We start from the raw sequence: 16,989 nt of genomic DNA on the forward strand, positions 1-16,989 counted from the left end.
CATGTAAGACCCCAACACAACCTTTAAGACAGAGAGAGAAAAGAGCGACAGAAAAAAAGAGATAACCGTACAAAAGTGTACCACGGTTTAATTATAGCAACTGGGCAATTCCAGCATTATGAATCTGAGATTTCAGTCAAAACTTGAAATATGAATTCTCAGGGAATGTATTTATTACCAGTATACTTAATTATCTGTGTATATTTTACTAACCCCCCACCTTTTAGGATTTCTTTGAATGAAAATGCAAAAACCAGAAGCTATATTACTCAACAAACGGAGAAGGGATGTCTCTTTGGAGAGCATAAAATAGTTATTTTTATGTGCCCATTTATGAGGAATGGACCATTGTGGATGTGTCAATTCACTTATCTAACTTTGGAGACCATGTTTATAAAAATCAAATAACAAATATTGACTTCTGAACTATTATTATGGTGAAAATATTTGGTACAAACTAGATTTTTTTTCATCTTACGGGTGACATTAGCATGGAATTGCGCAACTGTAGTCTTTCGGTATTGTTTTTGTTATCACAAATTTACCATTGTCTTACTATAGTAAACAGAGTTTGGCCCTGACATTTGTTTTTAAACTATAGTTACACAAATGGTAATCAATCCGCCCCCCCAAAAACTTTTTCCTATAATAAGACTGTGATTAATTTTCCTAAGGGCAAAGAAAGTGAGAGACAGCGTGAAAGAGAGAGAAAAATGTTTGAAGAGGTCTTACATTTCCTCATTTTCACAGCCTCGTAAGAAAAGTGTTTGTGATAACCAACATCTCGGGGTTGTTTTATTAAATCTCGTTTGACATCAAAGCGCTGCAGTGGAATTATTCGGCCAGCGGTGCCGAACGCAGCTCGAGGGAAAAAAGCTTCAAAGAAGCCACGCACCAATAATTCTGCATTAATATCAAACCGACGCGTCCGCTCTCTTCCCTCACGGAGCCAACCACTAATCTTCATTAAGAAAGCGTCAATTAAAAACATGCGGTATCTCGTGTCATTAAACAGAAACCTGGCGTACGATAACAGTCCTCTAGTCTAAAGAAAGTCCCTCAGAATGAAGCTAATTACACGGCTTGCTCATTAACGGACCTTATTAGCGCTAATCTGCTCGCGGCGCGCGAGGAGGCGTACACGAGGAATCAGGTGGAATATGTTTGTTTTTACCATCTGTGATAAATGATTCCCTCATTCGTACTCTGAGACTAAAGAATACGAGACTGACACCAACGCCACCCTTATTAAAATTAACAATGGTTTAACTATAACAAACAATAGTTAGATATTTAGGTGATGTTTGTCTGTCGTGTGTGAGACCAGAATGAAAATTGAGAAACGAAACCGACGATGGCCAAATCAGATGAGAAATTGAGGCAACAATAGACCTAGCCTATAACAAACTGAATTACATCCCAGGATCTGTTCACACCGCACACAAATCTGATTTGTTGCTCAAATCTGATTTCTAGGACTGACTGTCCACACTTCTCTTGGTAAGCCATGAAATCGGATCCGTTTGTTCAGCACTAACCCCTGGTGATAGATGCCGTAACGACACAATTACAGCGTCAAAAAGCATTGTACTATGGTAATGGTCACTGAAACGCAGACGTATATTCTGATATGCTGTTCTGAGCCAATGGATGTAACAGTAAACCGGTTTAAATACTTCCAATTAGAGGCAGTTCGGAGGAACCTTGAAGCAGTGGTTCTCAAACTTTTGAATTGTAAGGCCCCCTTTGAGTAGAGCGCATCACTTTGCGGCCCCCCCAAATACAGACTCATAATCATAAACTCATAATTTGAATTAAACCAAAATATATATACAGTTTGTTGGAACATCAATTGTTTGGGTTAGTCGTCTTATTCTTCTGATGTTTGATTGCCTACATTTTTTTATTAATTTCTCTATTTCATACAATGCCACAAATTATGTGCCCCACCTGGATCCATCTTGGGGCCCTTTTATTTTTCTTCCAAAAATAAAAATTCTTTCATAATTTATTCACACTCATGAAAAATAGTGCAATTGTGATTGCTATGTAAATACATTGACCTGTGTTGCTATTTCAGATTATTCAAAAAAGTTTAATCCACTTATAGTACATTTCGAAGAATAAATATCAACTTGAATTGAATGCGAGCCCTATTTGTCTCAAAATCAGATCAGTAAGCTGAAGTCGTGAGTTTTGGAAAGCGCTAATTTGTTTTTTGATAATATTGATTTGAGACTAAACACCCGCGCAGTCTCCTTCAATCTCTCAACAGATTCTCCATCTACTGTCACGCGTTCAACTGTGTCTCGCTTCCAGCGTTCCTCCCTCACGCTTTCTCTCCGCAGGGAGCGTGTGTGTGCTCAGGTGTGTAATATCACCTGACAGAAAGAGACGGACGAACGAGAATCGGCCATGAAAGGGCTAATAGAGGAAGAGGGAGAAATGCAAGAGAGAGAGAGACAGAAAAGATTTTTACATTTTCTGAAAATGTGTTTGGTATTTGCTTGCTTGTTGCTAGGCGGTTCCTTACTTGCCCAAGTCAACAGATAACAACAGAATCACTTATTTAATATAGTCTATTTTTCTTGCCTGCCTTATTGCCCACAAGGCAAAACTTGTGAGAAAGAACTCTCGAAAGATCAGCTCACATAATCCATGTATGTTATACAATTACATCACAAAGTTTATCCGTGTTGAAATCACTAACCCTCAGTATGACCAACAATAAGTGATGCTAATAACTTCATACTTTCTCATTAGTGTCAAAGGTAACCCAACAACATCAAAAGGTAACTCCGCAAACGTACCTTCTGAGCAGAAGTTTGGGGTGGTTCTTGCTCTCCAGGTTCTTGTCGATGAGGTCCGACAGGAGCTGTTTCAGTACGCCGGTCGCGTACTCCATCTCCCCCTGCAAGGCGCTCATGATGAGAGATGCCACGTTACCGCGGTCCCGCATGGAAAACGAGCGCTGAGCCTCCAGCGTCCGGATGAATGTCAACAGGAAGTGCTTCTTATTCAAGAGCTGCCCGAAGAGAGTCAGAGCTTTCTCCACATTGGCTGGCACCTGAAAGAGAGCCAAATGAAAACTGTGGAGTAAATGAAAAATCCTCGTCGACATTTTAGGCCGTTCTAAACCGTATGACTTTCTTTCTTGTGCAGAAGAAGATATTTTGAAGAATGTTGACCCCCGTTGACTCCCCTTGTATGGACATCAATTCATTTCTCTAAATATCTTTTTTTGTGTTCCACAGAAGAAAGAGTTGTATACAGGTTTGGATCAACATGAATGAAAAAATGACATAATTTCTATTTTTGGGTGAACTTTCATTTTAAGTTCCAGCTGAATATAGTGTGTAAATGAGTGTGTGTATATACCTCCATCTCTTTCAGCACCGGATGGTCCTCTATTCCCGGGAAAAGGACTCTCATCGCGTATGTACGATAATCAAGGAACGGAATTCCAGATCCGTCCAGGTCCTGAGTCAACTCATGGATATCAGTCTGCAGCTCGGCAAATGCTAGAGAGAGAGAGAGAGAAAGAGAGACAGGTGTTTAAACAAGATGTAGTTTAATGTAAGCAGAGTTTGGACACCTGGCATGGAGTCTGGTCCATACTGCTACTTATTCTGGAAAAAAACTGCCCACTTAGACAGGACAAGAACACCTGACTGGCATGTTTTTGATTTGATTTTGGGGCGAGTAAATTGAAAATCAGTGAAGCTCATTGCCATCCCTGCCAACATTTGTAGAGACTTCATGTGGATGTTCTGGACCGCTCTCCTTTCCAAACTTTCCGCGAAGCGTCCGGCTGCCACTCACCTAATCAATTTGAATGTTGTGGTTATTTATCGCCACACTTTATTCATCCTGGAGGAACGTTTCATCATTTATTTGTGATGTGTCACTCTCAGCTCGAACGATCCATCTCTCTTATCCTCTTTATTCTGGCGCTCATCCCTCTCTGTGTCTGGAGACAGACAAGGTCGTCACCTCGGGCTCGACAGAGACAGATAATGGGCGACTCGTCTCTTGCCCTTGTGACCACAGGAATGAGATGACCGTTCGGCATGCGTGTACGTGTGTATGATAAATGATGTTTGCATTGTGATAGGTGAGGTTATCTCAAACAGGAGTCAAACTAAAACAAAGACAATCAAATACTGAACCTAAGAGAGAGAGACACATAGAGGAGAAAACAAAGAGAAACAAAGAACAACTAACAAATGAAAGATGAACCTCAATTTGGAAGTATTGAAAAGAAAATGAAAGAATGGAAAGAACAGATGTAAAGACTCGACAATAGAACAAACAACTGAACAAAAAAAGAAAGGCACGATCAAACAAAATAAAGAACAAACGTGGAAAAGGAGGAAAGAACAAAACCAAATGAAAAGACAAATTAAAACGAAACTGCAAACAAAATAAAAGAAAACGAAGGTCAAACAAACAAAATAATAAAAAATAATAAAAAATATAAAAGAAAAATAATGAACATAAAACAAAAGCCCAAATAAAATAACAAAAGCAAAAGAAAGGAAGGTCAATGAAAGGAAAGGAAATTAAATAACAAAAACACGCAAACAAACAAACAAAACTAAGGATCAAAAGAGCAAAAGGGGGAGGAACAAAAACAAATGCAAAAACAAACAAAAGCTCAAACAAACAAAAGGAAAGAACAAAACAGCAAAAGGAGGAAATCAAAAACGAATTAAAAAAATAATGAACATAAAACAAAACAGCAAACAAAATAATAAAAGCAAAGGAAAAGGTCAAATAAACAAAATAACAAACAAACATGCAAACAAACAAAACTAAGGCTCAAAAGAGCAAATAAAGGAAGGAACAAAAACAAATGAGAAAGAATAAAAGTAAAAAAAACAGCAAACGGAAAAAACGTAAACAAAACGAAAACAAAAAAATAAAACAAACAGAAGAAGGAAAGAAAAGAAGACGAGCGTAAGGATGATGAAACAAAACAAAGGTTGCGTTACCCTCTTTGCACTCCAGGGCGACTCTGGACTCCAGGGTGTGCATCTGTAACTGCAGGCGCTTCAGTGTACGGTCCGCGTCACGGGACTTGCGTTTGTAGGCGATGAGGATGATGATGATGACCAGGAGAAGAAGACCTCCTCCTCCCCCGATTCCAATGATGGCGGGAAGCGTCAGTAGACTGTCCGAATAGATCTGCAGCTTTCCAGGAGAATATCTGTATCCTCCAGCCAGCACCTACACAACAAACATTTTGTTATAAATACTGCACCACAGAGTAAATCATCTCAAGACGTTGTGACTACAATGCAATCTATCCCAGAATTCCACATTGACCTCACCACATCACTATTTATTGACATGGTAAATTCCTCCAGTAAAACAGCATTATATAGCAATATTTTATTTCACGGAGGTCTTACAGATCACTTTTAACAGTGTTTAGAAAGAAATGGGGTTAAGAGGTGTGTGTAAACGGTGGCAGGGCCAGACGAATGACTTTCACACAGCTTGTATGTAGGTCAGAATATATAGGTCGAGGACAAACATGTGGGTCTCTGGGTCGCAGAGCATTTCTCTCTCTCTCTCGCTTACAGTTGTACCAAAGAGAATGAGGGCAGATCGCTTGGGAAATACACGCAGGTTATGGTTTAATAACCGCCATACAAAACACAAGACTGATGTATTCATTTAATACGTACAGTAAATAAAGCAAAGCTATTTAAAGATGAAAATACAGTTCTGATTCGGTGTAAATACAGATCTGATTCTGTAAACAAATCCAGCACAAAACCCCTGAGAGAGACAACAGAAACTCTTCTCAGTAACACGATGCTGAGAAACACAAGAAACAAAAATGAGATCAGATGATAGTCGTGGGAAGAGAATTAAAGACTTACGGTGACTTTTTGCTGGCCGGTGAGATTAGGCCACTCGCACAGCAGTTGTGTTTCTGAGACGGTCAACACACACGGTTTGTCACCGATCAGAACGGTGAAGTTTAACCTGTAGATACCGGCAGCTGAAGGAATGAGATTCCTCCCCTGAAAAGAAAACACAAATGTCTCTCATTTTCTTTCTTTCTTCAGCGTTTCTCGTCTCCCACCACAGACAAACATTCTCTGGTCTATTTCCCACAGTGACGTGTTTGCGCTCGGGAATATACCGCCAGATTTCCAACACACAGTACTTCTCTCTCTGCCCAAATGGCTTATGGGAAAGCAAAAGCCGAAGGGAGAATCCTTCTCAAATGTTTGCATGTTTTATTTAGAGACGTGTATCACTGGAGGGTTGCATTTAACACAGAGAAACACACACACTGCATGTCCCATGAGACAGGGCATGAAAATCAAACGGATAATCTGATGCATGCTTCCTTAAAGGCAGAAATGAAATATTTTTCGTGACAAAAATCACCTGACCGTTAGGTCATAGAACAGAGAACATTTACAAAAGACATTTAGGAAACATGTTTAGTGAGGAACAGAACATCAAACATGATATTTTAGAATTCAAAACTAGATCTGGTGGCATTTCGAGAATAGTTTAGTGGAATTATTTCTTGAATTATTTCTTGAAACATTTCTTTGTTATTTCTTTGTTTTTTTTAGTGCCTTCAAATTCCAAATTAAAAGATTGTTGTTATATAATTTGTGTGTGTGTGGCGTGTATATTTATATGTATATAAATACAAAAACATACGGTACATGTATATATTTAAGATATACGAGTGATATGTATTAATTAATGCATACATGTGTATATGTATAAATATTAGTGCTGTCAATCGATGAAAACAATTAACGAATTAATCGCACATTTATTTTGGGAAATTAATCGTGACTAATTTCAGATAACATTAAAGCTCTAAAATATACTTTTACTGTAGATTCTAATAATTTCACATCTAATCTCCAAATTAATGTAGAAACAACATAAAGACAGTCTATTTTCATATATCTTTAATGCCATCATTTTATGAATGGAAAATCACTACTACTACTACTGCTGTATCTATAAAATTCAACATTAAAGTATAATTGAGAGCTATCAATTTGAACATTTATTAGGCTTTAAAAAACTTTTAATTTAAGTGAACTTTAAACAATCTTTACAAGCACATTATACAGAAATTGAAAGTTCTCTAATACTTTACGGTCTCGACCGCTAAATTCTAAACTTTTTAAAGCTACAAAACACATTAATTGTGTCAATATTCTTTTACGCGTTAATCTGAAAAAATGTATCGCATGCATTAATTCGTTATTTTATACACGCCACACACATACAGTATATTATACACAAACATTTATTTTGGAATCGGTTTGACAGTACTAGTTTTGTAATCCAAGTCAAGACTTCTATTTTTAATTTCTTTCTTAAACTTAAATGTCATACGTTTTTAAAGAACATGGATCTACAGGTATGCACAACTATAGGTTTGAATGGACTTTGAGGAAAAACAAATTTGAGTAATATGAAAATCCCTGTAACCAATTTCAAATACAAAGTATTATGAGTCCAAGAAATCCAAATAGACAAAGGGAATCCAAATTGTGTTTTTCTCATGCATCTTAGACATGCACGCACAATCTCACCTTCAACATAAATGGAGATCCGGGTTTGAGCTCCAGCATTGATGGGCTGAGGGGCTCGAACACAGGGTCAGGGTAAAAACTGAAGCTCTCATTAACCACCAGGAGAGACTGAACGCTATCCATGACAAATCCAATCTCATCCGGACTGCTTCCCACCTCTGAGAAGCTCCTCTCTGAGCCGGCCACAGACGGAACCAGACAGACCATCACAGTGTTGTTCACAACAGTACAGTTCTGTAAGAGAGATTTAATGATCATTACAGTCTTTCAAAGCCAATAAAGACAGAGGAAGTAGAGAGACCCCTGACACGGATGGTGAGAGAAAGAGATGTTCAGGTGAGCAGGGTGAAAGTGGAGATAAGGTTACACTGGGCCCGCGGGAGTTTCTCATGCCTTTATAGAGCTGTGTTATGTTCTACGTGCTGTCGGCCATTGACATTTTAAAGGTTAAACTGGGGAAAGGTGATTCAATATCTCACATACACACAGAAAAACACGTGCAGGCACACAGGGCAGTTTTTGAAAGAAAATGTGCGTTCAAAACAGTCACCGTCGTCTGAAGTAACTTGTCGATCTGTGTGAAAATTTCAAATGTTTTGCACCAACCTGAATTGAACATGTGTAAATACTTACATTGACTGACTGGATGCTGCCATATTTGGCTCTCATCTTCGGCTCTCTGACAGTGGCGAGATTCGTACCGATGACCGTTAACAGGGTTCCACCACTAAGAAACAGAAAATAAATCTCTTAACCATCCAGCCAACAATGTGCTTCCCGAATCCTTTGCAATCGAGCGCTTTTCCACCATCGCGCCGAACGGTTCTAAGCACAGTCTGAAACGGTTACAGTTATGTTTCCACGTGAGCCTGGTTCGACACGGCACGATAACAAACTGTTCTCGGCTCGGAATTTTCAGCACGGTTCTAATTAAACCATTTACGTACCGGCTGGCATGGAACGGCACGGTGTGGAATGATTAAGCAACGAGAACGATTCGGCGCGATGGTGGAAAAGTGCTCAATGAAATGTTCTCCATGTAAACAGGGCCGTCTGACAGTCCAATCAAAGACAGTATATTTGTAAGAAATCTGTCTTAGCGACCACTTGTAATTGATTTGAGAGATGTTTATTAATATGGACAAAAATATAATTGTACTAACATAATAATTTATTTTATTAGACAACTAAAAATGTTATTAAACAATATTTTTGGACTGGAACGCTGAAAAAGGAGCCAGTAAGAGAACATAACAGATGGAAATTCCTCAAAGCTGTTTAAAACACTTTTCAGGGCGAGACCTTGATAATTCTAAGCAAACGGTGGTTACTTTGAAGATGGTAGAAAATAAAACGGTTTCGATTTCTTTTGGATGCTTTTTATCATAACATAATCCCTTTAGTTATAATTGTGTTTTATCAGTATATGTGTTCCCTTGGAATTAAACCCATAATCGCAACACTTCACTAGTTGAACACGGAATCTGTCAAAATAAGCTTCATTAGATAAATATATCAATTAACGATAGATAAATAAACGACAAACAATCGGAAAATCTTGGAGGAGTTGGATGACTAGTGCATCCATTATCATGTGGGATGTGTCTAACCCGTCCCTCTTCACACTTCTGTCCTCTCTCTCTCTTTGGATGTGAAATGCTTGTTCACAGCTCTAGACTGGCAACGTGTGTGTGTTTAGCAGCTTTAGGCTGCCATCAGTTTAATTGGTCTGCTGGCTGTGATGTCACTCAAATCTCCTGAGGAAAAGCTGTAAACGCACGTTCGGCGTGACAACTGGACGACTGTTCAGATCTTTCTGGAAACCCCACAGAGAATCCACGAATAATTCTGAAAGCTTTAAACCGATGATTGATTGAGCATCAGAAAGTGTTAAATTAACCCGTCCGTCCGCTGGCGCACACCCGTACCTGGCGATGCTCCAGTCGGGTTCCATCCTCAGTACTATGGGGTCGTCCATGTAGGTAAACTTCACCTCTGGGTTTCTCAACTCGGCTGCGTTTATATCCACCATCACCGGAGTCCCGCCAGAACCCAAACCCGCTGGAGTCACACATACGATCTCACGGGAACCTCGCCTGTGACACACACACACACCATGAGCTTGGTCAGTTTCAACATCATAACAATTACATGTCATCTACATATTTTGTTTTCAGCAACTTAGCCAAACAATAACAGCGGACGAGTCTTAAAGGTACAGTAGCTTTGTTCACGCATGTGTGACACGGCTGACGGATGAGATTCGGTCTACAGATTGACCAGACGTGTATGTGCGAGTCCACCGCGTGCGTGTGTGAAAATCTGTCTTTCAACACTTGCTGTGTTGCCATGGCAACCGTGTTCACAACACGCAGTCGAGAAACCTGCTCAGATCTGGACATATTTTGACAAGATTGCCATCACGAGTGCAGAGGGGCGGTCTGAATGAATATGCACAGATCAATCATTTTTGGCTTGGTTTGAGATTTACCCCGTGAACAAGAGACAGCAAAAACAAATCATTTTTCTTTTTACATATTTAAGATTTGTGAAACTGCTTATATCTTAGGAGATGAGGCAAATAAACCATTACAGTATAGTAGGGCTTATTTGTTGTAAAGCAATACAGTAAAATAATGATCAGTTTACAATCACCTTTGAGAATAAAAGGAAACACTAGGCATTAAAAATGAAACATCTGGATGCATTACGGAAATGAGAATTTGGGGAGAAATTGAGCTTAATGGTCATAAACGTAATTATAATATAATATGCTTTTATTTCCTAATGCAACATATCTTTATTTTCTTTACATTAGAAAAAAATGTGACCTGGGCATGTTCTCATGAGACTCATGTACTCTTACGTATTTAACAGTCATGAAAGTGTTGAATCATGTCACTTTAAACACAGTGTGATGAATAATAAATACTGTAAATCTTCTCAGAATGTAGGTGAGTAGGGATGAGACAAACGTGGGATCATGAGAGCATCATTACCTCTCAAAGCGGCAGGTATTGAGTCCGATTTTGATGGACACTGCGCTGCCGGCGTTCAAATGGCTGCCTTGAATTGTGATTCTTGTACCTCCGGAAATTGGACCATGTGATGGAACCACACGTGTGAAGTATGGAGACTGGACACACACACACAAAAACGAGTCACAATGCTATTTAAAAAAATAATGATGCTAAATACAGTTTATTCTTATTTGAGCTAAATATGACCTGGGCGTATTTTTGACTCACCACAAATGTGAAGGCTTTAGGAGACACAGCTCGATACTCAGGGAGACAGTCCCTGACACACACCTCAACATGAGAGTCCTGTACACGATAACCTGTGGCATCAGCCAGACGACATACAATCCTGAAGAAGAGAGAAAAAGTGAGAGAGAGAATGAGGCGGGTAGGATTTGGCCGTTGGCATTCACCACTCAAATGAAAATCTGTTTCAGCAATGACTGAGTGGTTGAACATAAAATGACAAACAGGTTAATGCTTCACCACAGGCAGAAAACCCTCTCTCTCACGCACGCACGCACGCACGCACGCACGCACGCACGCACGCACGCACGCACGCACGCACGCACGCACGCACGCACGCACACACACACACACACACACACACACACAGCTGTAACACTTTACAGTGAGTCTTGCTGAACTGTAAAATGTGTGTCTGTGTTCAACAGCCTTTCTGTTATTAATGGAATGGACACTGAACCTTCCCATCATGCCCTGGGGCACACCCTCCACTGTCTGTGGTGCGTTATTAACTCTTTTGTCCGGTCAGAGTGTTGAGCGTTTCACACGAAAGCTATGTGCCAATCTCAGATAATAGCTTGTGATAAAAAGTGAGTGTTTTTTCTTTGATAAAACGACAACAAAACTTGTGCTCGTTTGTTTACCAAAAGTTTAAATTCTGTCATTAATATTATAAATAAACCATAGTCACATCATCACTTTCGCATTGCTACTGTGTTTTAGCAACAGGACTTGAAACGATTTGAAAGTGTTAATGTTTACAGAAATGTTTATTTTTAATGTTTGTGTGCATGTAAATAATAATCCACGATGCACGTTTTTCAAAGACGTGAGCTTAAATCTGATTGGCTGGCTTTGCACAATTTTAGGCTTACTAGTGTTTACTGGTAAGTAAACTTAGTTTGGGCCACCATTTGTACTCACTGTTCAGCGCTGATATATTCCTCCTCGATGGGCTGACAGGACACTTTCCCGATCCGAACGCCATTCTGGATGTCTTTGAACTGAAGGCCCAGATTCTCTCCCGTGATGGTGAGTCTGGTTCCGCCCTGCCGTGGTCCCGTTTCAGGAGACAGCTGGACCAAACAAACAACAACACCAACATTACTGAATGTGTCTCAATAGACAGCCTTTTAAAGTAAAAATCTTCAACATTCACCAGAACATCTCCACCGTGTCCTATGGAAATAACGTCACGCCGGTTTCAAACAACAAGATGGCGTATAAATAACGGAAGATTCGTTTAAACCCTTCAAAACGACACAATCGCTCGCTTTTCATACGGAGAGAGAAAACGAGAAGAGCAGAGGCAAACACAAACGAGTAATTGGTTTCCGAGGGACCGTCTTCATTTGACATTCACACGTTTCTACAGATAGATGATAAAAATGAAAGCAGTGCCTGTGTGAAGATGCAGCAAAAGAAAGATGGAAAGAGAGAGAGAATAGGTGTACATCTTCTCAACAGATGGCTTTCAAAGCACCCACAGTGAGCTAATAATCCATGTGATAAATTCCTTCTTTCCCAAATTAAATTAACACCTAATCTAATAAGTAAAAGACGACAGCGGTACTGGAGAGAGAGAGAGCAGGACAGATCGCAGGAGGAGAACAAAGGAGAACTTTAATTAACACGAGATGTAATTTTAGTAACTGGATCTTCTAAAACTTAATATTCAGTTGGAAGCCGATTTTGGAAATCCTTTAAATGCTGGACAGAAAATCTACTTTACGTCGTTCTCACATCAGAGTTGTTTGTGCAGATTCAATGAGTCTGTTTTCTGAACTCTGTTAGACATGTAAGTTAATTGGGGCCAATGTTGTTTGGTTACCAACGTTCCTCAAAATATCATTTTTGGTGTTCTGCAGAAGAAAGTGAGTCAAATTTGAGTAAATGAGTAAGAATGTTAATTTTTTGATGAACTATTCCATAAAAGAAGATGTTTTGAAGAAAGCTGGTAACCGAACAGCGCCGGCACCCATTCACTTTTATTGTATGGACACAAAACCAGTCAATGGGTGCCAGTTAATAACGTTCTTCAAAATATCTTCTTTTGTGTTCAAAAAGGTTTAAAATGACACAAGGGTGAGTAAACGATGACAGGATAGAAATTTTTGGGTAAACTATCACTTTAAGTGTAATGTCTGATAGTATCTCATCATTCAAGTGTTGTTAATGAGGGTTTGTTCACCTTGAAGATGCGAGGATGGGTGCAGCGGCTGTTGCCGGTGGTGACGTGCATCCAGGTGTGTTCAGGCTGAGCACATTCCTGACGGAGAGAACACTTCCTGTCCTGAACGCACCATCCACATTCAAAACTGGGGTCCGATTTCAGACACAACCCGCAGCTCTCCCTCAATGCATAACACTTGTACAGGTGAGCTGTTAGAGAGAATAATATTTTACAATATTGCACTCTTTGAAGACTGTGTCCTCCAACATATCATCAAGAATGAGAAAGTATTTGTTTACATAAGCAAAAAAGTTTTAAAACATTTATAAACACTGCGGCGTTGCTCTCTGCAGCATCCCGTGGGCGTTGCTAGGTTGCCTCGTACAGCATACTGCATCGGTTGCCATGGTTACCTTGTATGTTGTGGGGGTTGTCGATGATGAAGTTTCCATTCCACACCACAGACAGGTCGACAGGAAGGTCGCTGATGTCACTTCCTTCATAGTTGAACTAAAACACACAAAACATAACTTACATTACTTAATACAACTATTTATTATTTTTATTAATAATAAAAAGAACTCCTCATTGAACATTGGTCTCAGAACTGTAGTTTTAAAAAAGAAATGTGCTTTGAGATTTTAAAATGGTTAGGGAGGCTTTAGTGTGAACATAATGGATGCTATTGACCTTCAACACTCAATTCTGAGCAACCTTCAGAAGCACATGTGCTGAAGTATCTTATGAGGTGAGACGGGACTCTTCCCAACCCTCACTCTGTTATTTTACTGTATTATTAATAAGATATCATTTATTTAAGAGATGCTCTCAACCAAGACCTTCAGCGTGTACCGAACCACACAGACATACTGCGCAGTGCCCCCACACACACCCACACACAGTTCAGGACAGTGAAGGACATCCTCTGATGTTAGTCTACAGAATAGTGGCTTTCTGAACCATCATTTCTTTACAAGAGAAAAGGTCAACAAAAAAAACTTGTGGGCAACAAGCCTCCACACACATATTATACACCTTGCTTTCATAAAAGTAACTCTCTTTTTCATTAAAGTTAGACTCTGTTCACCCTCTGGACATGTTCCGAAAAAACACCTTACAATTACCTGTCATATGGCCATAATACATACGGTAGTTTTTAATTTTTGTCATGAAACATCATTCATTATTCAAAGTACAGAATTTACAATAAAAAATAAATAAAGGTGCACAATAAACCCAGAAATAAACATTAAGAAAGATAAGACAGTTCTGATTTCACAGTGACGTTAGATAAGAAATGTCAGGTGCTGAAATGCTTCAGACCTCAGTAACAGATGAGAAACATCTCCTCTCTTCTATCAGCATCTGTGTGACTGTAGAGTCAGCACAGCTCAAACACACCAAACCCACAGACAGAGTGACAGTATGAATAGAGACAAAACTGAATAGAGATTAATGAACAAGGGCTACAACGCTTCGTCTGACAGAGAGAGAGCAGAGCGTTTACAACAGAAACACAAGAAAGAAAGAAAATACTTGGGAGAGAGAGAGAGAGAGAGAGAGAGAGAGAGAGAAAGAGAGAGGGCTGCTTTAAAATTAGAGACCTGCTGCAGTATTCCTGTGTTGCTAGGGTGTTGCTACAGTATGTGTGTGGTTGCCAGGGCATTGTTGTGGAATCCCCGTGGTTGCTAGGGCATTGCAACAGTATGCCTATGGTTGCTAGGACATTGTTGCAGTATGCTTGTGGTTGCTAGGGTGTTGCTGCAGTATGCTTGTGGTTGCTAGGGTGTTGCTACAGAATGTGTGTGGTTGCCAGGGCATTGTTGTGGTATCGCTGGGGTTGCTAGGGCCTTGCAACAGTATGCCTATGGTTGCTAGGACGTTTCTACAGTATGACTGAGGTTGTCAAGGTGTTGCAACAGTATGCCTATGGTTGCTACGGCATTGCTACAGTATATTTATGATTGCTGGGATGTTGCTACAGTATGTCTGTGGTGGCTAGGATGTTGTCACAGTATGCCCGTGGTTGCTATGACATTGCTACAGCATGTATATGGTTGCTAGGACGTTTCTACAGCCTGCTTATGGTTGCTAGCATGTTTATACAGTATGCCTATAGTTGCTAGGGTGTTGCAACAATATGCTTATTATTGGTAGGATGTTTTTACAGTATGCCTGTGATTGCTGTGGATTTGCTACAATATGCCTGTGGTTGCTAGGACATTGCTGCAGTATGCTTGTGGTTGCTAGGGTGTTTCTACAGTATGCCTGTGATTGCTGTGGATTTGCTACAATATGCCTGTGGTTGCTAGGACATTGCTGCAGTATGCTTGTGGTTGCTAGGGTGTTGCTACAGTATGTGTGTGGTTGCCAGGGCATTGTTGTGGAATCCCTGTGGTTGCTATGGCATTGCAACAGTATGCCTATGGTTGTTAGGACGTTTCTACAGTATGACTGAGGTTGTCAAGGTGTTGCAACAGTGTGCCTATGGTTGCTAGGGCGTTGCTGCATTGTGCTTGTGTTTGCAAGGGCGTTGCTACCATGTGTGATAGCTAGGGTATTGCTAAAGCCAGGGCATTGCTACAGTATATCTATGGTTGCTGGGATGTTGCTACAGTATATCTGTGGTGGCTAGGATGTTATCACAGTATGCCTGTGGTTTCTATGACATTGCTACAGCATGTATATGGTTGCTAGGACGTTTCTACAGCCTGCTTAAAGTTGCTAGCATGTTTATACAGCATGCCTATAGTTGCTAGGGTGTTGCAACAATATGCTTATTATTGGTAGGACGTTTCTACAGTATGCCTGTGGTTGCTGTGGATTTGCTACAATATACCTGTGGTTGCTAGGACATTGTTACAGTATGCCTCTGGTTGCTAGGGCACTGCTACAGTTTGCCTGTGGTCATGAGGAGATTGCTTACACTTCATAAAAAATTGCCTTGTTGACCAGTAAAAAATCAGTACAAAAACAAGACCAATACAAATAACAATGATTAATAATAACCACAAGAGACTGTACATTTTGTAATCTGCCTTTAAAACCCTCATAAACCACAGATAATTAATCTGGGCACTAAGCATTTGATCTTCCATTAGTTAAGAAATTAAATACAATTTATGGTCTTTACATGAGTTATCGTCTGTCTGAATGCAGCTGTCTTAAATGCATCGTATGGTAATGTATTCACCCTGCAGGCTGGAGACTGCATGCGATCAGACCACGAGAGACGAGCGTATTTGAGAAGGCAGTTAACCTCTGACTGGCGTAGGAAGACCGAACGCTCACGTAATTAAATAAAGCAGATATGACGCGATGGGGCTGAAGAGGTAAGCGTGTATTAGTGCATGTGGGAACAGCCTGGAGGTTCGGCCTACTGATATGATAATTACTGTAAATTGTTTGATTTCATTTACTGATATACATGTTCTATATTAAGAGAAAGCAGATCTCCAGCGCTTCATTTTCTCCTGTGTGCTGGTCTGATCTCGGCACGACACTGTAGTCATTAGAGGGTTGTCGGTTCAAACCCCATCTGGGACACCAAAAGATGTTGATTTAGTGCCGGAGAACTGATGGTTTAATGACCCTGGCCTTCCTCTGACCCTGGCTATTGTGTCCTGGAGGATGATTCCTGCAGCTCCAGGGAAACTTTTGACACGGACCCCACACGGGCCACATCACTTTATCATCCAGGCACAAGCAAACAAATATAAAGGTTTTTAAACGTATCTAACGAGTGTGTATGATCTCACAATCATTGATCAAATCTGTTTTCCAGGAACATTTGTTTTCCAGAGACATATTTTAAAGAATTAGAGCTGTTGTCTATATAACTAAAATGTTGTATAGAATATTATAATACTACAAAGCATGACAACAAACGCAGAAAAAACGAATCTGACAGAAGCATATTATGTATTTTATGTGATCTGTATAACCTGTTTAAGTGTATAAA

General features: G+C 39.9%; 1 protein-coding gene across 1 annotated transcript in view; it reads right to left on the reverse strand.

Annotated features, from left to right (window-relative positions):
* The window catches only part of plxna1b (plexin A1b), a 91,374-nt gene that overhangs the window by 10,845 nt on the left and 63,540 nt on the right, over positions 1–16,989 (reverse strand). The window contains exons 11-22 of the mRNA XM_057337839.1: positions 13,442–13,538; positions 13,047–13,237; positions 11,780–11,931; positions 10,838–10,958; positions 10,589–10,725; positions 9,518–9,685; positions 8,223–8,316; positions 7,590–7,823; positions 5,892–6,035; positions 4,995–5,229; positions 3,379–3,521; positions 2,811–3,067 (exon numbers count right to left, since the gene is read on the reverse strand). Coding sequence (XP_057193822.1) covers positions 2,811–3,067; positions 3,379–3,521; positions 4,995–5,229; positions 5,892–6,035; positions 7,590–7,823; positions 8,223–8,316; positions 9,518–9,685; positions 10,589–10,725; positions 10,838–10,958; positions 11,780–11,931; positions 13,047–13,097 — 1,736 coding nt within the window. The 5' untranslated portion in view covers positions 13,098–13,237; positions 13,442–13,538. The remainder of the gene's footprint in view (positions 1–2,810; positions 3,068–3,378; positions 3,522–4,994; positions 5,230–5,891; positions 6,036–7,589; positions 7,824–8,222; positions 8,317–9,517; positions 9,686–10,588; positions 10,726–10,837; positions 10,959–11,779; positions 11,932–13,046; positions 13,238–13,441; positions 13,539–16,989) is intronic.

This window comes from Triplophysa rosa, linkage group LG7 (assembly GCF_024868665.1).
Source record: "Triplophysa rosa linkage group LG7, Trosa_1v2, whole genome shotgun sequence".
Lineage (NCBI taxonomy): Eukaryota > Metazoa > Chordata > Actinopteri > Cypriniformes > Nemacheilidae > Triplophysa > Triplophysa rosa.